The sequence below is a fragment of the Alligator sinensis genome, unplaced genomic scaffold (assembly GCF_000455745.1).
Source record: "Alligator sinensis unplaced genomic scaffold, ASM45574v1 scaffold994_1, whole genome shotgun sequence".
Classification (NCBI taxonomy): Eukaryota; Metazoa; Chordata; order Crocodylia; family Alligatoridae; genus Alligator; species Alligator sinensis.
Genome location: NW_005842488.1, coordinates 469,549 through 491,772, shown reverse-complemented (window position 1 = coordinate 491,772; position 22,224 = coordinate 469,549). Strand labels below are relative to the sequence as shown.

General features: G+C 49.6%; 1 protein-coding gene across 1 annotated transcript in view; it reads left to right on the top strand.

Annotated features, from left to right (window-relative positions):
- COL9A2 (collagen type IX alpha 2 chain) overlaps positions 1-14,403 on the top strand; it is a 35,707-nt gene extending 21,304 nt beyond the window's left edge. The window contains 12 exon segments of the mRNA XM_025212852.1: positions 546-599; positions 1,318-1,371; positions 2,311-2,364; positions 5,062-5,133; positions 7,569-7,604; positions 8,285-8,329; positions 8,639-8,671; positions 10,244-10,390; positions 11,880-11,934; positions 12,020-12,208; positions 12,614-12,691; positions 13,502-14,403. Coding sequence (XP_025068637.1) covers positions 546-599; positions 1,318-1,371; positions 2,311-2,364; positions 5,062-5,133; positions 7,569-7,604; positions 8,285-8,329; positions 8,639-8,671; positions 10,244-10,390; positions 11,880-11,934; positions 12,020-12,208; positions 12,614-12,691; positions 13,502-13,707 — 1,023 coding nt within the window. The 3' untranslated portion in view covers positions 13,708-14,403.
- Positions 14,404-22,224: the final 7,821 nt, after the last annotated feature.

Below are 22,224 nucleotides of genomic sequence, written 5' to 3'. Positions count from 1 at the left end.
CCACGCTCTTTCCTTTCTCCATCACATGAACCCTAAGTTGCTAGTCTTCACGGTCAAGGCTGCCCCCCACCTCCCCTCCGGGCCTGACATCTCTCATAGGATATTGAGAGATCAGCTTTGTTTCTGTTGGGCCACCAGTGCAAACTTCCCTTGCCCACTGCTTAAATGGTCAAACACACCTCTCTGTGTCTTCTCATGTGCTGCCCCTCCTAGGTGGGCAAAGCCCCTTGAAAACATCCACAGCGCTTCCTCATTGTCCTCCTCCTTCCTGGAAACTCTCCATTGCCAGGATGCCTACAAAAATCTTTACAGGGACAAAGCTGGCGATGTGTTGAGGACACTACTTCTCAGGTTGGCTTTGAGGCTTTCTTTTTACTCTTTCCTCTGCCTCTTTCCTAGAAAGTAGAAGCTATGTTTTTCTGTGCTGTGTTTGCACAGTGCCATGCACAGCAGGACCACGGTCCATGCCCGGGGGTCCTAGGCACTAGCATGTTACTAGGCCTCAATACTACGTGCCATCAATTTTGTCTCTGCATCATTCACAGGGTGAGCCAGGTCCCCGCGGGCTGGCAGGAATTACCGGGCCTTCGGGGCAAATGGTAAGTATAGAGACGCCATCTGTGTGTGTTACTGGGCCCCTCTGGCTCCTTTCCCATCTATGCAAGAGGGAGAGCTCTTCCATTCCTGCCTGTGTTTGCTTTTCTTTCTTCTTGGAGCTTCCCCGTGGATCAAAAAACAACACCAGCCCCTTCCCCTCGCCCCATTTCCCCCTCCCACTGTTTGCGCAGTCTCTGCTGCAGGGAGCAGGAGCTCCAAGCCCTGCTTGCATGGCTGGGCCGTGAAGTCACCCAGGAGGTGGGAGGAAGCACAGGGACATTTTCAAAAGGACGCTGAACCCAGCCCCAGCCCCACATTGCATCTCATGCATACTCCGCTGGGCTCAGCCCGTTGCCACATTCTCACTTATCCACAACCTCCACAACTCTGCTAAGACTTTGTGCCCTATTCCCTGGTACCCAGAAGCTCCTGGATCCCCACCCAGACCCCTGAATAAGCCCAGTCTAGAGTCCTAAATAGCTGGGGGGTCTGACTTTGTTGCTGCGTTTCACATGGGTATGGCTGGGAAGGAGGGACCACGCAGAAGTCACCCCCATGTGTGAGTTGCCTGTGGAAAGCCCCGAAGGGCAAAGGAGTGCATGGGAATATTGAGAGAGGTGGGAGATGTGGGTGGTCCTGGAGGATGCCTGCAGAGCCCTGGATGAGCAGCAAGAGGTGCTGCAGCACTAGCCCATCCTAATAAGGATTTCTTTTCCTCAGGGTGAGCCCGGACCTCCAGGTGAGCAAGGGCCGCAAGGTGTCCCTGGGCTGAAGGTGAGTCCAGAAAACACGCTGGAGCACTGGCTAATGGTTGGGGCAAGGCAATGGGATCCAGAACTCCTGGACTCTCTCCAAGCTCTAGGAGGGGACGTAGTTTGAAAGTTAGCACTGGGGGTGCAGAGCTAGGACTCCTGATTTCTTTCTGAGATCTGGGAAGGAGCGTGCTCTTGAGTGCACTCAGGTATTGTGCTTCAGTAATTGTTGGAGCAAGGCAACGGGAGTGCGGGGTTGCATTCCTCATCTGGATGGGAGCATGTTGCAGTGCTTGGATGTGATGTATTGGGAATCAGGACTCTCAGTTCTGGCTTTGAGTCGCCACAGGACCCTTGGCAAGACCCTGCCCCTCTCCACTCCTCTGTTTTACTTGTCTGCAAACTGGGTATAATCCTTCCCTGTGCAATGTGGGGCTTGGGTGGTTTAATCCATTTGCAGATTGCTCTGGCTGAAATGCACCCCAGGAAGGGCAGACACTTTCCGTTGCACTGTCATTTGCTCAAGGGAGCTCCCACACTCCTGTGGCTGAGACCTGTTGCTCTTGGGGAGAGTGGATAGACAACCAGTGAGTGGTGATAAAGCAGGAGCTTGGCACACATGGGGAGGGAGCTGCAAGCACAGGGGGCCTGGATCCCACCCTACCCAGCTCTCCCCAGCTCTACCTCCCAGGCAGCTATTGCTACACACCTGAGTACCTGGCATGGGAAGAGAGGATGGGCAAGCTGGGGTTAACCCCTCGTTCATGGGAAACCAGGTAGCACCCCTGCACTCCCTCACTGGTATTTGGGAGAGGGACTTGTGGGGACTGTAGGTAGTGGGGTGGGAGGAAGGGGCACAGCCACAGAGGCTGTGCAGAGGCTGGAAGGCAGCGGTGAAATGATGGGGAGAGTGCTACCAGGCATCATCTGCTCAGGACCCACTGCTCTTTCCTCTCTGCAGGGCGATCGGGGTGAGCGTGGCCCTGTGGGTCCCCAAGGTGTTCAGGGGAAAGTGGTGAGTATGGCATTGCTTGCATGCACACCTGCGTGCGCACGTGCGTGTGTGCATGCACACATGCATAGGTGCGTGTACATACAGCAACTCCGGCACCAGAACCTTGGCAAGGACGTGGAATTTCCCCTTTTCCTCCTCCTCAGACAAAGCCCAGTGCCCACAGGGCTCAAATGGCTCGATCAAGCTGGGCTGGATCAGGTCTGTAGCTAGAGAAGGGTCTTTGTGGAGCATGCGCTGGTGGTCCACGTGTATCGCACCTCTCCCTAAGCATATCAGCTTGGTGCAGCTTGTCAGCACTCCCGTCAAAGCCAGTGTCTCTGCAGATGGACCAGCTGCTCTGAGTCCCTTGCAAAGTTACTGCCTGGCTTCTGGTCCAGTGTCATCCTGGCCAGAGGAGACCAACAAAGCAGGAAGAATCCAGCTTGGTTTGAAGCTCCCAGGTGGGTGGGACACTCAGATATCTGTCTGCACTTGGGAAACTGCATCTGTTTCATGTGCATTGTTCAGAGGAGGAATAACTGCCCCCCCCCCAGCCCAAACCAGCATGACCACAATGCATTTCGGCCCATGGATGGACATTGAAATAACCATCCGAGCTTGCTTGCCAAGGCAGTCGTTGGCCACGGTCCTATCCTACTGCATTGCAAGGGCAATGCCCTCAGTTCCCTATGGGTACTGCATGAGGCTGGGGTTAGAGTTGGGGGTAGATGCAGTGTTAGTGGGGCCCTATAGCCTGCACAACCACGTGCCCCGACAGGGCAAGCCTTTTGAGGGGAATTCGTGTGTCAATGCTTCGTTAGCAAAGTGGGATCGAGCTCCTGCTCCTGCCGGGGTGTCTGAGCACTGGCCTGGGATGCAGGAGCCTTGTCTTCTACTCCCTGCTCTTCCACTGTGTGACTTTGGGCAAGTTTCTTTCCTTCTGCATGTCTCAGTTTCCCCATTCTATGAAGTGGGAATAGCACTGCTGATCTCCTTTGTAGAGGTAGGATAAAAGATATCACCTGCAAAAACCCATGCCTCTCCTTTTGTAAAGCACAGAGGAGAAAAGCTGGGAAGTATTACATGCATTATGTACCCTCTGCACCTGAAAGCCAAAGGCTGGGCATGCAGTGTGCTCCAGATTGCCTCCAGCTCCATTCGGGGACTTGCATAAGTAGCCACAATGATGCTGCTGTGTGGACTTGTCTCATGGCTGGGCCTGAAGGCACCACGCAGTTCGGTTCCCTCTGCACTCAGGAACCGTGACTGTGCCACTGAGGCTCAGGCCTGGGGAGGTTTGCCCTTTGGGAGCCCTGGTGCATTTTAACAGAGCCAACTGGCACGCTAATAGGAATGCCAGCATTAATTGTGCTCCGGCCCCAGGAGCCTCCTCCAAGCAATTGAACCTGAAGGGGGAACAGAACCAGCCTGGTGCCTGCTGCGAGTGGCCAGACAGAGCCAGAGGATTAGCCAGCAGGACTGAATTGCTTGGGGATTAACAGTCCTGAGATGCCAGTTATGTGTTTACAGCTGGAGCTGGGACGGGAGTCTCCTGGGAGAGGGGTGTGCTGCAGGGAGGGGGTTTTCACCTTTGCAGATTTTTCTGAGTATGGGGCTGGCTGTAACCTCCAGCCTCGTCCTTGCTATGATGCGAGTCCCCTGGGAACAAGAGTGCAGACAGATCCCTCCCTGCTGGTCTCTCTGCAAGGTGCAATGGAGGTTGTAAGGCTGTTTAGCAGGGGAAGGGCTGTCCTGTCTCCCGTGGGTGGCCTTGTAGACAAGAGAGACTGAGAGAAAAGTCCCCTCAGTATCTAGCAAGTTGAGTGAATAAAAAAAAAATCTCCTTAAATGAAGTCCAGGTCCCTACACAGAAGATGTGGTGACATGACCATGCATGTAAACTATGCCCACCTGCCTGAGACCCTGGGCATATATTCTGCTTGCTAGCTCAGGCCAAAGTTGAGAACGATTCATCTTCTCTACCATAGAGGTACTGTATTTTCTCTCAAATAACACACAGTTTTTCCCCAAAACGAGCTGCTGGGAATTGCAGTGTGCATTTTTTTGCGAGAAATATGGTAAGAGCAGTTTCTGCCCTTAAGGGCAAAAGTAAAATCTGCTTGTAACTCGCAGGGAAAAGAACAGTGAGCAGACTTGTCTCCCCAGCTGCTGGCACTCGGTTCCTTCCTACAAGAAAGAGCTTTTTAATTTTATTCTGCCTTTCAAAAACAATGTACGTATTATATTCCAGGGCATGTTGTATGCAAGAAAATACGGTACTCATGGCACTGAGACTAAAGCTAGGACACCAGAGGGATGACCCATATGGTGGGGATTATGCTTGCCTGGATCCTGCAGCGCACGGTGCTCTGCTAATGGGAGTTTTATCCCAGACTTCTTTGCAAGCCCATTGTAGCGCAGACCATTTCATTGCCTACCTTAGGGCAGCATCTGGAATACATAGGTACAGAAGCCCCCAGCTACTGTTCCCGACTAGTTTCCTAATCTTATGGGTTCAATACCCCAGCAGTCTTGAATACGCTTCGTTGTTTTTTCATTAGCCACCACCGTGAGCTCTGAACAGGGTTGCATCAAATCCAGGTTTTGCATTCCCAGCTGCCTCTCTGTGCTCAGTCATCAGGGAGTCTTCCTCACTGAAGGTCTGTTTCTTCCCCCCTAACATTAATTCTTTCTTTCTCATGTTGTTTGGATTTCCAGGGATCTAAAGGGGAGCAGGGTCCTCCCGGCATCCCAGGATCCCAAGGCCTGCCAGGTGTCAAAGGAGACAAGGTAAGGTCTTGAAATTCTTGACTGAAGGGAGGGAGATCAAGAGGGCCGAGGGCAAGAGCAGAAGGGAAAAGAGATCCATGAGGTTTATAGATTCATAGATGCTAGGGTCGGAAGGGACCTCAATAGATCATCGAGTCCGACCCCCTGCATAGGCAGGGAAGAGTGCTGGGTCTAGATGACCCCAGCTAGATGCAAATCCAACCTCCTCTTGAAGACCCCCAGGGTAGGGGTGAAGACCCCCAGGGTAGGGGATGAAGACCCCCAGGGTAGGGGCAGTGGAGGCACAGTTTGCAAAGAGCTCATATACTACAGAGAGGAGTGGTTGCCCCATAAATATATACCCTGGTTATGATGCATGGACATTGGACACAATGTGTGTGGTCAGCGGATAGGCACCAGGGGTACTGCGGATGGGTGGATATACGGTAGACAGATTCATAGATAGCAGAGATGTTGGGGGATGGAGATAGTAGGTGGCTGTTTGCATAGTTAAAGTGGAAGGACAGGTAGATAACAGGATAGAATTGATGACAGCAGATCTGGATGGATGGTTGCATACTTACCAGTGGATACAATGAGGGGCAGATGAGCAGACATCATAATTAGGTGATATATGATGGTGGAGATGGTGGATGGATTGATAAGGGTAGGTGTTACAAGTGAATGGCTGGAAGAGGTGGATGGATGGATAAATAGCACTGAATACACTTGGTCAGATGACAGCATGGGAGATACAGAAGTAGCTAGCTCTTTTTGCATTTATTTTTACTGACAGCGGTGGCTCTTTTAAAAACTTGCTGCAGGACATGGTCTTCGCCAAAGCTAGCACCAGGGGCAGATCTCTCCAGAAGTGGAGAGACCTTTCCTGAGAACCTGTTTGGCCTAGGTTCAGTTTGCTCAGGGCATCGCAGGGCTGCTGCACAGTGTTTGCACCAGTGCTAAGGGAGAAATGCCTGTTGAAGGCACCCGGTGTGGCCTGGAAACATTGATCTCTCCTTGAGTACAAGTGTAAATGGCAGCTTCCAGTGCAAAGCAGGAGGGAAATGGAGTTTAGTGCTCTTTGAGGGCTCCTTTCAGGCCTGTATTTTAGGGCTGAGAGTCCCAGGGAAAGGGAAAACTGCCTGGAGAAGAGCAGAGGCAGCATGATGGAAGAGAAGGTGGCAGCGGTCGAGTCTGGTCGAGTCCTTTTTTTCTCCATGCCCTCCTACCGAGCTCCTCGAAAGACCTCCCTGCACTGCGATAGATGTTGCATGCTGGGCTGCAACAGAAAGAGCCCTGGCTGGAGAAGGGCAGATGGGGATTAGCCTCAGAGGCTTCCTTGGGAAAGAGAAGGGAATGAGAGCTGTGCAGTCTGCTCAGATCAAAGAAGCTCTGCAGACCAAAGCAGGGGCCACCCCTGTGCTTGGGACTTTGGGTCCATGCATGTCACGGCAACAGGGTGCTTAGTCTTGCCACTAAAGAAATGAGCCTCACTCACCTCCTCCTGTTCACTGTGCACCAACCCCCAAGTGAGGGTGGCCTGGATCGGCCCCAAGCAGCTGCACTCGAGGTTGCTGGAAGCCTAGGTCGCGGTGCCAAGGGTGCTTCTCGGGGCCTACTCCCCAGTCCATGGGCACCTGCTGAATGGGAGCGGGTGGGCAGCATGTATTTCCCTGGTGACATGCCCTTGACACTAATTAAACCCTGAGAAACAGGTTTTATATTGTGCTCCTGTTCCCACTTCACCTGTGGGTTAAGTAACTCTCGACTCTTCCGGATTAGGGTCGGGCTGTCCCCTGGGACAGAATGGCCTAGAGGACTATCCCAGGACCTGGTGGGACAGAAAGCCCCAGGCTCTGATTTCAGCTCACATGGGCTCTGCTTGCTTAGCTGCCTGCTTTCTGCTGAGCTTCATCTGTGGGAGGCTTGCCGCAAAAAGTGGAGTGGCAATTCATCTGCACAGGCAGTTGTTTACAATCACATTTGCGCTCAATTAGCCTCTGATTCATGAGCCTAATCAGGGATGTAGAGACTTGATCCAAGGCCTCTGGAAAGCTTCCCGCAGACCTCGCTGGGCATGGAATGGATCAGACCAGAGACAGCTTAGCAAGAGCGCAAATAAATGCTGATGTGCAGCTGAAGCTAGGTTTTCTGCACCACTTATTGCCCAGATGACAATTTGACCTTGGGGCTTGGATTTAAAGTAGGGCACTGATGGCTTTAATGTCTACCTCTAACAAGGCTGGGTAAATGGATGGAACTGACTGATACAATTAGTCTGATGCAAAACCTGGGACAGGGATTTTAGGGTAGGTACTGGTCTTTGAAGTCCCACGGTGTGTCACGAGCCCCTACTCAGCCACTTCTGTAAAGCGCTCATGATGCAGCTGCTTTTGTCATCTCATGCCAAGGCACAAAGACCTGGATCCTGATCACTCTCTTCTCTCTGTGTCTAGGGCTTTCCAGGAAAAATTGGTTCCAAAGGTGGCATTGTAAGTATCTGAGCTTCTTGCTGCTCTTGTAAGCTGCTTTTCTTGGGCTTGAAGTCTGTACGGTTCAAAAGTACTGGCTTCTGTTTACTGAATGGTGAACGTGCTTTCAATGACTAACCCAAAAGCTTCATGGGTCAATGGCTTGGCTTCCCTGTTCCTGTTGTTCTGTATCAAATGCCAAGTGGTTATTCACATCCTAGAAACATAGGTCTTAATTGCTAGTGTCCACAGAGCCTTTATTACCCTACACTTGACAGCAAAGCAAAGAACAAACTCCTAGAATAAGTCAGAAATGTTTTAATGAAACAGCTTTTCACTGGAAAATGCCAGTTTATTGAAAGAGAAACAGTTTGCACTGTAGTTTTGATTCCTGCTACAAGAACTTTGTGCAAAGAACATTTAAACAAAGGTGTCTGGTTTGTTTGCTTTCTTACGGATGCTGCAAATGAGTGGGTGCAAAGTCACAAATCTCTAGCCACGTAATTGCAGCTGCAAATCAGTTGCTTGGACATCTCGCCGTCTTAAACGGCATTTGCAAGTAACTGAGCATGTGAGATTACAGCCTCCAGACAAGAGACTCAGCCAAGCAAAAATATGGCTCTGTGTGCACCTGCAATTGTCTTCTCCGTGGTGGGGGCATGAGATGAATTGTATTGACTGACTCTTTTCCTCCCATGTAGGGAGACCCTGGCGTGGAAGGTCTTCCCGGGGAGAAGGGGGAGAAGGTAAGGATCCCTTCAGACAGCTTTTGCTCCTGGTTTGTGAGAGACACGTGCATGACAAGAATGGCCCCAGATGCAATGCAACCATGACACAGTACTGTGTCGCTACACCACAGTGCTATTCAATGTCTGAAGGTTGCATGGACCCTACTGATGGCTTAAGGGCATGCCGACGTGCCCAGATGATCCACCAAGAATAGGGGTGGGTGCTGACCCTCTGCTGCACAGTCTCCCAGGAGACAGTGCCCAGCAGTAATCCAAGAGCTTGTGGCACTACTTCACACTCATGTTCCCTCTTTATTTTATGTCTAGGGTGAATCAGGTGAGCCAGGACCAAAGGGGCAGGTGAGTGCCTACAAATCTAGGAATTAACAGCTTCCTGCACCTCTCCATGTGAACTTTCTTCTTGGGATAACCCTCCACCACCTGTTGGTTCTTGGGTGTCCAAGGGACCAGTGGGGGTTGCTACTGGGGTTTTGTGGAGGGCTGGTGGGATGGGAGGGAACTAGCTTTGGTCTGTTAGCTGCTTTCAGAGGGGTCAGTAAGGCTCTACCTTGGGGTGATCCCACTGGGGTCTGTGGCGGGCCAGGAGCGGGTGCTGCTGCACCTGAGCCACCCATCTCACTGCGCCCGACCACCTTCCAGGCTCTGTGTGCCCCCCTGGGGGTGCCTTATGTCTGGCCGAGTCCCTCCCTGGAGCACACCCACTAGCCTGGGGGTAATGCTGCCACCACCCAGGGTCTGGAGTGCCCCCTGGGAAACACAGGCCTAGTAGCCCTTGAGGGTACTTGACCCACTTCACGAACTTGGGGTGCTTCTCTCAGTCTTAAGCACAAATAGTGGTCTCCCTTAGTCAGCCGAACCAAGGGGACCCCAAGGCATAATCTAGACCCACTCCCAGTAAGTCTCCCACACTAGGTACAAAGGAGAACTTTATTGGTTACAAGGGGTAGGTTTGGAATAGGGTACAGGGTAGAGCAATATCAGAGAAATCCTGTAGAGCAAACTGGCATGGCTGGGTAGTCTTTAAACACGCATCTGAGTTACTGCAAGCTATATGTCTAGTTAGATCTCAGGTAGCTTACTCACGAGTATCATCCAGAGGCAGGTGGAGATTCCCTCTGGAGGCAGGCAGTTCACTGATCATGAGTTTCAAGAGAGAGAGCCAGTTTCAGATAGTCCAGCTCTTCTCTCTCTGAATTTTCATCATGACTACTGACTCTCCTCCTGGGCAGTCCTTAACTTATATAGACCTTATAACCTCATTTACCTGGTCCATTGGAGGCGAGCACCTGTTGGCTGCCAGCCAACCAATTTGAAATGCATCACTGGTTGCTGGGTAGACTGGCACTGCTTAGAACAATAGGGAGCCTAAGCCCCGCACCCAAGTATGTGATGCCAATCATGTAGGCAGAGGGAGCAGGTTTCCCCGCTCCCTCACGAAAGTATCCAGTTCAGGTTACCTAAAGAGATGGGATGTCTGCCCTCTCTGTTACCTAAAGAGATGGGATGTCTGCAGGGTCCATTTTAACCAAATTGTCACAGAGCAGAGTTTTTGGGGAGAGACAGAGGTGGCCTTCTGCCACAGGGTCCCATGGCCAAGCTTCCATGTTGCTCTGCACAATCTCAGTCTAGGGCTTTATCCGAAATGGTGGGCTGTAGATTGAATACTGTTCCAAGGGCACTGGAAATCTCATTGAGAAGATGCTGATAAGTGCAGCTGCTGCTGTTAAGCCTCTTATTTGGGAGCCTCAGCCAGGGGCATAGATGGATTTTGGTGGAAGTGGGACAGTATCTTGAGGTGCCCTCCTCCTACATGGACTCTGGACTGGGTCCACCTACAGGGTCCAGAGCCTACAATGCAAGACTAGCCTGAGATCCTCCAGTTGCTGATTCCTCTCTCCTTCTACATTGCAGCAAGGCATCCGTGGTGAGCCTGGCTTTGCTGGTCCTTCTGGTGATGCTGGCTCACCTGGCGTAAGAGGTTACCCAGGACCACCAGGCCCTCGTGGGCTCAACGGAGAGCGCGGCGTGCCAGGAATGCCTGGCAAGGCATGCCGGTGAGTGACCCCTTCATATGTGGTTTGTACCCTCTATAACCCCCAGCGTGGGTGCCAGAGTGTGGCACTTGAAGGCATTTTGCTTGGCACACGTGCACCTGGGTGGATGGTGGGGAAGGGACCAGGGCTACATGGCAACAGCAAGGATCGGGTTCCTCGTGGCTCCCCTGTCATCCACCCCTGGCACACCAACATCTTACAAGTTGAAGATATGGGTGTTTTTGGTGCTCTGGCCAAAAATGTCACTGACCCCTGCTCTGCAGTGTGGGGAGCGCATGTTCCAGGGTGAAGTGTGACTTTGATCCACATGAAAGAAGTCCAGGCCGTGATGTGGGTGGAGCCAGAGAAGGGACATGGGCAGGCAGATACAGTGTGCCAGGCCCTGCTCCACTGATGTCACAAGACAAAACTCCATTGATTTCAGTGGGAGCAAGGACAGATGCTGTCTGGAGATAGACAGCACAGGCTGGACACTCCTAAGAGAACTCCCTGGCTCGTGCTGATTGAGTAGGCATGATACAAGAGTACCCTCTTGTGCCCAATAATGAGCAGTGCAAAGGCAGGCACAGGGCTGGATAACTGCTTTTCTGCAGCCTCGCTCTCTGGAGGTTGGACCTCTTTCTATTTCCACTGGGCAAATACTTCCAATGTGGGTGCTTATTTCTTATAGCAGCGCATGGGCTGTGGATGGTTTGCATGCACACGTCAAAGGCTTAGCTGTAGATGGACTGGAATCTCTCCACTTCCACATGCAGCATGTTAAAACTTGCAACTGGTAATTAATAATTGCTAATATTAGTACAACCTCAAGGTGCTTTCCCATGCACAGGCGAAGCTGGGAGGCTGAACAAGGATGCACTCCTGCCCTCCATGGGCATGTACCTGAGGAAGGGCTGTTTTTGCCGTGCATGTGTTTTTTCACTATGGGTATTTCACCCTGCACAAAAGAGCTGAGGTGAGACACTATCCAGGGGCTCAAAGCAGGGCCTGGATTTTGCCTTAAATTTACAGATCTCGAGAAGAAAAATCTGCAACAAATCTGCAACCCTCAGGTCTGTCTGGGCTGCCAAATCCGGGATCAGCACTAGAGGGCACAGCATACCTTTTATCTTAGGACTTTACCTTTTTCCTGCCAGGACCCTAGCATTCCTTCCCACTCAGCTGCACAAGGAGGATAGCGTGGTTATGTGGTTATGACCCCAATCTCTATTTGTGACTGTCCTACCTGGTAGCAAGCCATTCCTAGGTGGGGTTTAAGATGATCTCCAGCCCTGTGTTACACAAAGATTAGGCAAAGGAGCAACCTGCTGGATTTCCATGCTTCAGAAAGTAGCAGTTGCTTTTGATCCCCTTAGTGGGGGGCAGCATGGTCGATAGGATGCCATTGCCCAACCTGCCCGTGGGTTGTGGCACAGAATAGCTGGGGAGTGGTATTGGTCTCTGTTTGTTGGGCAGCTGTATCTCTGAGCTTCTCTCCTCTCTTCTGCTCCCAGGGCCGGGATGCTGGGGACCAGCACATTGTTGATGTGGTCTTGAAGATGTTGCAAGGTGAGTAGAAGCACTGCCCCTGCTGGGTGGCGATCCCTGTGGCTCTGCAGGCACCAACACCCCTTGCCTTGTGTCTGCCTTACAGAACAGCTGGCAGAGGTGGCAGTGAGTGCCAAGAGAGCAGCTTTAGGTGAAGTTGGTGTGATGGGACTGCCTGGTCCCCCAGGGCCCCCTGGGCCACCTGGTGAGCAAGGCCTGCATGGACCCCCTGGACCACGTGGCATCCCGGGCATTTTAGGAGCCATGGGGCAGATTGGCAACACTGGGCCCAAAGGTAAGTGCCACTTCCCCAAACTGGGATTTCTTCTCTAAGCTATTTTTGGCTTTTATTTGCTAATTTTTTAAAATTTAATTATTTTAATACTTCCCACTATTTTCAATTTTGATTGGTCACGTGATGCGATTGGTCTCCTCCCCCGTCCTCCTAACAAATGCAATGTCGCTGTGGATTATAACGGCCTCAACCTCACATCCAGCGCCTTGTTTTGTCTCTGTGTGGAATCAGGGGCTGCCTCTTCCTCCTTCTCCTCATTTAGTCCTCAGTGAGCTTTCAGCCCTCCGCATCCTGTACCACAGCAGCCAGGCAGCACAACCTGCTGCCCTTTGCACCCTTTCAAGAGACCCGAAGCTATTGCTTTTATGGTGCGTTCACACCAGCCACTTCTCTTGTTTCACGCAGGGAAGCGAGGAGAGAAAGGAGAGCGTGGAGATGTTGGACGTGGACATCAGGGCATGCCGGGACCTCCGGGAATCCCAGGTGAGCCTGCTGCTGAAACCTGACAGCTACACAGGACTGGAAGGTCAAGATTACTGTAGTACAGATCATGAAGATGGGAAAAGGGCTGGTAGATCGCCTAGTCCCCCAGCTAGTGAATGATGGACCCACTTTCTGGTGCTCTGTCCAATCTAGCGTTAAGTCACATAGCTAATGGGACCTCCCGTGCCTTCCCGAAGATTGACATCCTATAAGTGCTGGAGCATGAGGCTGGGAGTGGTACAAGAGCTCCTGATCATCTGTATTGACCTGCTATTGGGAAGGAGCCGGGCTGTAGACACTTGTGAGCAGCTCTGACTCCGATTCCTTCTAGCAGAGGACAACTCTCCAGCCTGCTTCATGGCACCCCTTGCTCCTCCACTCCTGGACTCCTCTCACACTGGTTTGCCAATACCCATCTCCTCCTGATGCTGCCCGCTGAGCTCAGCAGGTGTTGTCTTCTCACTCAACGCAGGAGCTGAATCCAAGACTCAGAAATATGTCAGTCAAAGGAACCCATGAGACCTCTCATGCAAGGAGGCCTAGATACCTGGGTACTTGATGTTTAGGTATAAAGACGCTTTGGCCAGTCAGAGAATAGCCTACTGCCCTGCCAATAGTTCATTAACTTCCATGGGAGTTGCTTGTACCCTGACTGGGAAGAATTAGGTCTGTTCCCTAGAGAGGTCCCAATCCAAAGACCAGTAGACATCTTTCCATTGAGTCCAGCGAACCTTGGATCAGGCTCATAGTGAGAGGATTGCGTTTTAGAAACCAGACACCTGGACCTTGAGTATTTATCTCTCATTTTAGGTCTTCCTGGCATCCCTGGCCATGCCCTCAATGGCAAAGATGGAGAGCGAGGCCCTCCTGGATCCTCTGGGCAACCGGGACGACCTGGGTTACCTGGGCCGGCTGGTCTCCCCGGATTCTGCGAGCCCGCTGCCTGCTTAGGAGCCTCTGCTTATGCCTCGGCACGTCTAACTGAGCCAGGAGCTGTCAAAGGACCTATGTACTGAGTGATGCATGCTGGCGTCCTTGGAGAAATTAAATGGGAACTTTTATCGACCAAGCTGGCCAAGCACCACCAAGACACAGCTGGTCTGGGGCCGGAAACCAAAGAGATGGGACACTCCCAACTTGTGTAAAGCAATATAGATGGGGAACCTCTACCTACATGCCCGGGCATCCATACCACGTGCTCTCTTCTGGTAGGAGGGAGACGTATGGTTACCCGGGGACACACAACTAAGGGGAAAAGACATTATTGGGGACTGAATTTGACATATAAAAAACCCTCAAACCCTTTAAAACAAATCACGGTAGGGGTGAAAGCCAGAAGAATAAAACTCCGTTGGCTTCAATATTGTGTCCTCTTCGTTAGGGCTCATTAGTTACCTCAGTCTGACCGCCCATGCCCAACTGTCATCCTCCCAAAAAGAAATAAATCGCCTTTTTCTACATATTCTCTTATTCTTCCATGTTTTATTTTGTGTGTAGGCAAAAGCTGCTTGTTGTCTGTCCCCCTTGTTGTCCTACTTGTTTTCAAAGAAGAAAAAAAAAAATGATGGTTGCCTATTTAATGAAGTCTCCAGATCCAGCCTTCTTTAATGTTGGACACTTCCCAAGCTGTAAATCTGTGTAACATAGGATTATTTTATAATTAAGAACAAATGCATACATCCACTTTTTAACAAAATGGACAATAAAATTGAGACGGAAGGTTAATTAACTTAATTAACGCGTTGAGATTTATTTGAACAGAATAGGAATTTGTTGCCTTGCAAGTTTTTTTTTTAAGAGGATATTTTCATTTATTTCGGTGAGGAATTGGAGGGGTTCACTACCTCCCCGGTGGAAAACAAAACTGAATCCAGGCTCTGGATTACCTTCATTAACAGGAATTATTTATTCTGCGTGTGCCTAGTCTCAAAGGAAAAGCATCTCAAAGGAAAAGGGGCTGTTTCCGGAGCTGTCCTTGGTGAGGACCCAGGAAGCCTGAAGTTGCAACTGGAACATCTTTACTCTCGATGCCCTGTGTGTTAGACTCTAATAAATTTGCACAGCTTTCCACAAACCAAAGGGAAGTGGTGGAATTATTTTTTGGTTGGACTTAAATGGGCAGGATTTTTGGTCTTGTTTCTATTCTTGATTTTTTTTCTTTCCCTTCTAACAAAAAATTATGGTTCCTTTGCTGCTGAAAGTCCCTTGGAGATGAATGCCTAGCTAGCCTTTAGTCACAGAAGGTGCCTGAGGTTACACACGCACATAGTCTTTGGCAAATCCAGGGGCTCACCCTGTGCATCCAGGCCAGTGCTGTATGAACACAATCTCTTTTTTCCAGCTCTGGGAAACATTTGATCCAAACTGAAAGTAAAACAAGTTGTTGCAGGTAACTGGAGCAGCCTCATCAATTTACACTGGAGCAGGTGCATGCTCTGCCTCTCGCTGCCTGTCTGCTGTTATTCAGCTCTCTAGAGCATCAGGGGAGGTCCAGCTTGCAGAGACTGGAGCAATGCAATTCATGTCTTGATGCAATCCACGTCTCTATGCAAACGTCCATGCAATTCATGTATCTATAATTTATTTTGCTTTGTTTTTGTTAGAAATGAACCTGCATGCAGCGTTCAAATTTCCCAAGGCTTGGAGATAGTTACAGGCATGCTGGCTTCCAAGCAGTTGCTTTATAGTGTGTTAACAGCATTTCTCAGGCCCCTTTGAAGGATCGGACTGCAAATCACTGACAGTCAGAGTCAGTTAAGTTAAGTAGGGCTGCCAGGGGAAGTAATATGAGGCAGCAAGTGTGCAAGGGGACTGACGCCTGGCAGTTCAGTCTCTTGTCAGGGAAGGGCAGAGTGATTATTACATCCCAGCATTTTGCTTCCAGCCCTTGCGGGCATCGCGGCATTGAAACCAGCTCAACTGCCAGGCCTCACAGAGCTCCTGGGCTGACAATCAGGACAATATCTTTGGGCTGGCTTCCCCAGCTCAGTGCCACCAGCACGGTGATCTTTCATTGCTGAGAAACTCTCTGTCTCATCTTTTAACTGCCTTGTTTATCAACCCAGAGCAGGAGCACAAAGTGAGGAGGAAAGGGTTTAGACAGGGAAGCTCAGTAGACTGTGGCTTCTTATTTATGGGGCAAATCTAACTCATGATAGAAATGGAAGGTCATGTACTACATCTCAAATGCCAACTGAGATGAGTTCCTTGGGACTTGCTCTCGCTCCCACTGGATGCTGTCCGTGTTGCACAGAGCATCCATTACAATTGCTTCTGATTGCCCTTCCCTCACATGTGTTGTCAGTCTAAGCAGATTTCAGGGACTGAATGAGCCCTGGATACTGGTCTCTGTTCCCACTCCGTGGTGGAGGGAGCTCCCCGTGGGCAGTGGGTCAGCCTGCTCAAGAGACAGGGCCTAATATCTGTCGACAAGCAACTTTCCAACGTGCTCTACATCAATATACTCTTACAGTAGGTCAGGGACAACTTCCCTCTAGGACTGTACATGGGAGGTGCATACTGGTGTCAGCAGGGGGTAGAGGCTGCAATTCCAGTGCAGGTATATCTACAATTCATATCTATATCTCTACATATAGCCCAATGACCATCTGTTGACAATTCATATATATACCTTTACGTATACCCCAATGACTGTCTGTTGACAATTCATATCTATATCTCTGTGTATAGCCCAATGACCATCTATTGGCAATTCATATCCATATCTCTGTATATAGCCCAATGACCATCTGTTGACAATTCATATCTATACCCCTATGCATAGACCAATGACCATCTATTGGCAATTCATATCTATCTCTCTGTGTATAGCCCAATGACCATCTATTGGCAATTCATATCTATATCTCTATGTATAGCCCAATGACCATCTGTTGACAATTAATATCTATATCTCTATGTATAGCCCAATGACCATCTATTGGCAATTCATATCTATCTCTCTGTGTATAGCCCAATGACCATCTGTTGACAATTCATATCTATATCTCTATGTATAGCTCAATGACCAGCTATTGGCAATTAATATCTATATCTCTATGTATAGCCCAACAACCATCTATTCGCAATTCATATCTATATCTCTATGTATAGCCCAAAGACCATCTATTGAGCATTGGGGTCAAGAAAAATTTTTCCTTCATCTGGGCATGTTTTACCCAGCAAACTCCCTGCCACGGCAGAGGCCCAATCCAATGGCAGTGCCCTCAGTTTTGCCTGCTCTCTTCCTGGGGCACACTGTAGATTTTGAGGCCGCTGGTTTTCTGTATTACAGATCTCAGGTTTATCATCTAGCAACTAGGTGTTGCTGGACCCGTAGCACAGAGAAGCATCACATCCCCAGGGAAGGAAGTAGGCACAGCTGAGCTCTGAAGCTCAGAGCTCTTTGGTGAGAATGACCTACTGGTAGTGGCTGAGACTGAGACACAGGGGCATGCCATGCCTATGACAGGTCCTTATCTCTCCAATACTAACATAGCATCAAGGAGTCCCAGCCATGGACCGGGAGTGTGTGTCGGGTGTTTTATGAACACAGAATGTAAAGGATGATCCTTGGCAGGAGTCAAGTACTTGATACTGAATGAGGGATGTACAAGCAGAGGTCAAGGTCTGTGCACTGATGATTATGCTTCCTGGGTTTACAGTTTCATAGTTTCTAGGGTCAGAAGGGACCTGAACAGATCATCAAGTCCAACCCCCGCCCTGGGCAGGAACGAGTGCTGGGATCATAGTACCCCAGCCAGATATCTATCCACCCTCCTGTTGAAGACCCCCAAGGTAGGGGACAGCAGCACCTCCCTTGGGAGCCCATTCCAGAGCCTGGCAGCCCTAACCATGAAGTAATGCCTCCTGATATCAAGCCTGAACCTACTCTCAATCAATTTGTGGCCGTTATTCCTTGTTATTCCAGGTGGTGCCCGGGGGAACAGAGCCTCACCCAATTTCCGCTGGTCCCCCCCGGTGAGTTTATAGACAGCCACCAGATCCCCCCTCAGCCTTCTCTTGTGGAGGCTGAATAGATTCAGGCCCTTTAGTTTATCTTCGTAGGGCCTGCCCTGCTGCCCCCTGACCATGCAAGTGACCCTCCTCTGGACCCTCTCAGTGATGTCCACATCCCTCCTGCAGTATGGCACCCAGTACTGGACACAGTACTCCAACTGTGGCCTGACCAATGTCACATAGAGGGGGAGGATTACCTCCTTGGACCTGCCGGTGATGCATCTGTGGATGCATGACAAGGTGAGGTTAGCATTTTTGACCGCTTCCTTGCACTGGTGGCTCGTGTCCATCCTGGAGTCAACAATGACTCCAAGATCGCTTTCAGCCACCGTGTTGTTGAGAAGGGAGTTCCCCAGCCTATAGGTGTGTTGCTGGTTCCTTCTCCCTAGATGCAGCACCCTGCACTTGTCTGCATTGAACTCCATCCTGTTCTCATCTGCCCACCTCTGTAACCTGTCTAGATCTAGCTGGATTCTCTCCCTCCCCTCCAATGTGCCCACTTCTCCCCACCTCTTTAAATCCAGCCTGCCTTGAACTCATTCTATAAAAAGCCCAATACATTTTGGAAGCTGTAGTTTTAGACAGAAGCCCTGGGGAAGTGTCGTCTCAGAGCAGGTGATAACAGTTATATAGTAATTAGATGAAGGTGGCAGGGAGGGTGGAGAAGGAAACAGGTGGGGCTGCTGAGCTCGTTGAGAAGATCCTCCTGGAAAGGGGAAGTGCGTGGCAGAAAGTAAGCAATGAGCCCCTAGAAAAGGGCCTGGGCAGCATAAAGGTGCAGCTTTGGTCACCCCCAATGCTCAAAATAATGAGTAGCCAGGGTGGTTTAGCAATGTCTTGTATTATCAGCTGGATAGATGCTAGACAAGCTTTTGCGGCCCTTCCCTGGGCTGGGAGAGTAGCTGGAGCTGAATGCAAACCAAGCCAACAACAACAACAGAGGCTTTTATTTAAGTTAAAAAAAAAAAGATAGATTACTTGCTCCTTGTTGCTTCCTCCTGGTTCCTGGGCTTTTGGTGGTGCTTGGTTCATGCCTTCAACTCCCTTTCTGCAGCTGCAAATGAAATTCCTGAACTTGCCTTTCCTCTGCAGCTGAAGCTGAAATTCTCACCAGGCAGCAGGACTCTCCGGGGCGGACAAACACTGGCTATGGTGAGAGCTGGGTTGAGAGGGAGGCCTGCACACAGACCCCTGCATGCGTTGAGGGCCTGGCCCTTCTGGCTCTTGTAAACCATTTCCACTGAAATTGTGAGGGTTTTAATTTCTTATTGATTTATTTTTTTGCAATAGCTCCTGTCTGTCTTTGGTCTGGTCCACTTCCTTCAAAGGCAGGAAGAAGTCCCGTTCATCCCCTTGCTGGCTGGGATAAGAGACTGGCCTCCCTCTGGGGTAGGGACTGCGATGCTGAGTGCCTTGTGCCAACCGCGGGGAAGAGCTGTGCTGCTCTGGGGAAAGCCGCTGCTGGAGCTGGGTCCAGTCTGGACTGCTTGAGTTCCCGCAGGCATGGCTGGCTTAAGGACCAAACTCCTTTACTAGGAAACTGAGGCACGCTTGACTCCTAGCAGCAGGACACCTGGCTGGCAGAAGAGGTAAGAAGTGTCTGTTTTAAAGCTGTTGGATGCTACTTCATGTGTAGGTGTTTCAATTTGCATAGAAATTTGGGAGCAGAAGCTCCAGGGAGTTGCAATCCCAGCGAGTTACCTTGGTTCTTGGGGGCTCAGACCACTGGGCAAGTGTAAGGAGGCAGTGAAATAATTTCCTGCCCACAGTACACAAAATAGTGTTGATATAAAAGATTCAAGGTCTTAATTTCTTGGCTGTCTGAGGCCTGCCGTGACCCCTGAGGAGCAGCTGGGGGAAGAAGGCTGAACTTTGGTAGGAAAGCAGCCAGGCACCTCAAAAATAATGCAGCGTTCAGCTCCATCCTCCTGCAGTCTGCCGAGTGAGAAATCTATTAACAATGCTGGGAATGGTATTGATCTCTTAATAGGTTAAAAAAAGAAGCCTGTGGCTGTGTCCAGACCTACAGGTGTCTTTCTCATTACAGACGCTGACAATGTAAAGGATTATAGCTCCACCAGAGAGGGGCTGGAGCTGGGCTTTGCAAGATAACTGCAAATGGATTTTTGTTTATTAGTAAAGCATGTTAAGCTCAGCAGGGAAACAAATCCAGTGATGGAGGGCACTCCTGAAGCGGTGCGCACTGCATGGTCCCTTTTTAAAAAATAATTAAACCGGTTTGGCCCCATGTGGCGTTTGGGCAGGGCTGTGCAGTATTCATCTGTCTAAGTGATTCTCATTTTCCAGTCTGGTACTAAACCAGAAGCTTTTATATGAAATGCATGCATCTCATCTCTTCTTACTGGCTAGTCCACACAGGATAGAGGAGTTGGCATAGAGGACCAACTTAGTTATGGGTGGATTGCTTTCTAAGATGCCTGGCAGAATGACCGTGGATGAAGGGCCTGCCAAGAGTGGGCTTCCATCTAGAAACTAAACGTTTAGTTTCTTTTAGTGGCTTTCAAACAGGGGTACCATCTAACCCTGGGTATGTGGTGCTTTGTCAAGAAGTATGTGCCTAATTTTTAATCATGGCAATGGAGTTTGATTGGTCAATGCGTAATGAGTAATGGTATTGATGTTGGCATTGACACTTCCTAAGGAGTGAACATGCAGAGACGCCTTGGAGGGGCTTGGGGCTACGAGCAGGTAAAAGGGTATGCAGCCACAGCAAAAATGCTGGAAAACTCCTGTTCCGTTTTGCTGGATGACTGATTGCTTGTGAAGGACTGCACACTCTCAGCTGGAAGTTGCAGCCTTTTCCACAAAGCATTGCTCATCAGAGCTGCTGATGATAGGGAGAGGAAAGGACAAGGGTGTGGGAGCGCCCAGGGAAACATTGGGGTTCTCTCATTTTGCTGCATTTCGATGCATGTTGTGTTCCCCATGCAATTTTTTTGACTCTAGTTCTCTTTAGTCCTCTTAGATTGCTTTCCCCAGGCTGTGCATAGATTTCTTCCAAACTAATTTTTCAATTGCAATTTGAAATTGCTGACTGGCTTCCAGGAGCTCTTTGCAAGCTACCCCTCTCTTCCTTATTTCCACTCAACCAACTTCAATAGGACTTTTTCCACCCCCCCTGCAAAAGTAGAAGTTAATCTCAAATATTTTATTTGTAAGGCAAAACTTAATCAAGAAATTAAGCAGGTTGCATACTAATTAGAGTCCAGGCTCAGTATGCATCCAATGAATGACAAATATGATCAGAATCGGTCTTGTTCATCAGAGTCCTCATAAATATTCATCGCATAAATAGAAGATTGGATGCCATTAAAGAGACGAGAGAGATTGAAATCGGAATATGCGGGGAAATGAAAAGTTTGGATTGCTTCCAAGATATGCCCTAAATATTAATAAATCATTGTTATGTGGAGGTGAAGAAATAGAGCTGTTGAGTCCTTGTCTTGTGTTTTGGATGAGTCAAGAGATTTATCCTAATTTTTTCAGCCTGGGATTTAATAATAATGGACAGTGGGAATAAATGGTTATGCATATTAATCCTCGTGTCAGGAGGTGATGATGCATGGGAGTATGTGGAAAGGCCGGGCAAACCAAAGAGGGATAGTTGTCTGAACATAGGGCTTCAATTCTTAGTGTGAAGTTTGGAGGTACCTAGACCCGATTTGCCAGTGCTGCCAACTGGTGTGCAAAGCAGAACGGCACACCTTGCACTCTCGATATATCTAGAGTGATCTCTCCCTTATTCATTATCCTCTCCAGCAGCCACCATTATTGGTGTAGAGATGCCACAGGAAACACCTGCACCTGCTCCGATGTGAATGACCCAGGAACGGCCCAACACCACAGTTAGGTCTCAGCTTGTTGGATCCTGTCTTCTCCAGGTGCGGGAAGCATTTGCATGCGGGCTTTTGTTTTGGACCCATTCTTCTTAAACTCTTTTCCTAGATGCCCACACTGCCTCCTGCTCCATTTTGCTTCTCTATTCCTCTAAAAGAAACCTGCAATGCTTTGGTGGATGCTTAAGAGGTGACCCCAAAAGCAGAAAGGGAATCTAGTTTTAGGTCCTAATTTGGGCTTAACTCACCAAAAAGGTGCAAGTAGTGATCTTGGTTTATTTCCAGAGCTTGGAGCATGCCAAGATTAAACTCCCATCGGTCATTTTGCTGCATCATATTGGCATCAATAGAGCAGATGTTACAGTGATCACTTCATCTCATTGTTCTCATTCCAGGAACTCCCAGTGACCGGGCACATATTGTGTCAGGATAGTTTGGTGTGCACACATTTCCTTAAGAGGAAGACCCTTTTCCAGTGTCTTGCAGTAAACTATAAGGATTGATGAACTGGCCAGCTATGTTAGTGGTTGACACATGGTCTGATCCATGAGTGGCATCTCTTAATAAGATAATCTATGCCACTGAGAAAGCAGTTGGGTTTTGAGAAACACCTGATGTGAGAACATGGCTTTCCAAGCTTGCCTGAAAGGACGAGCC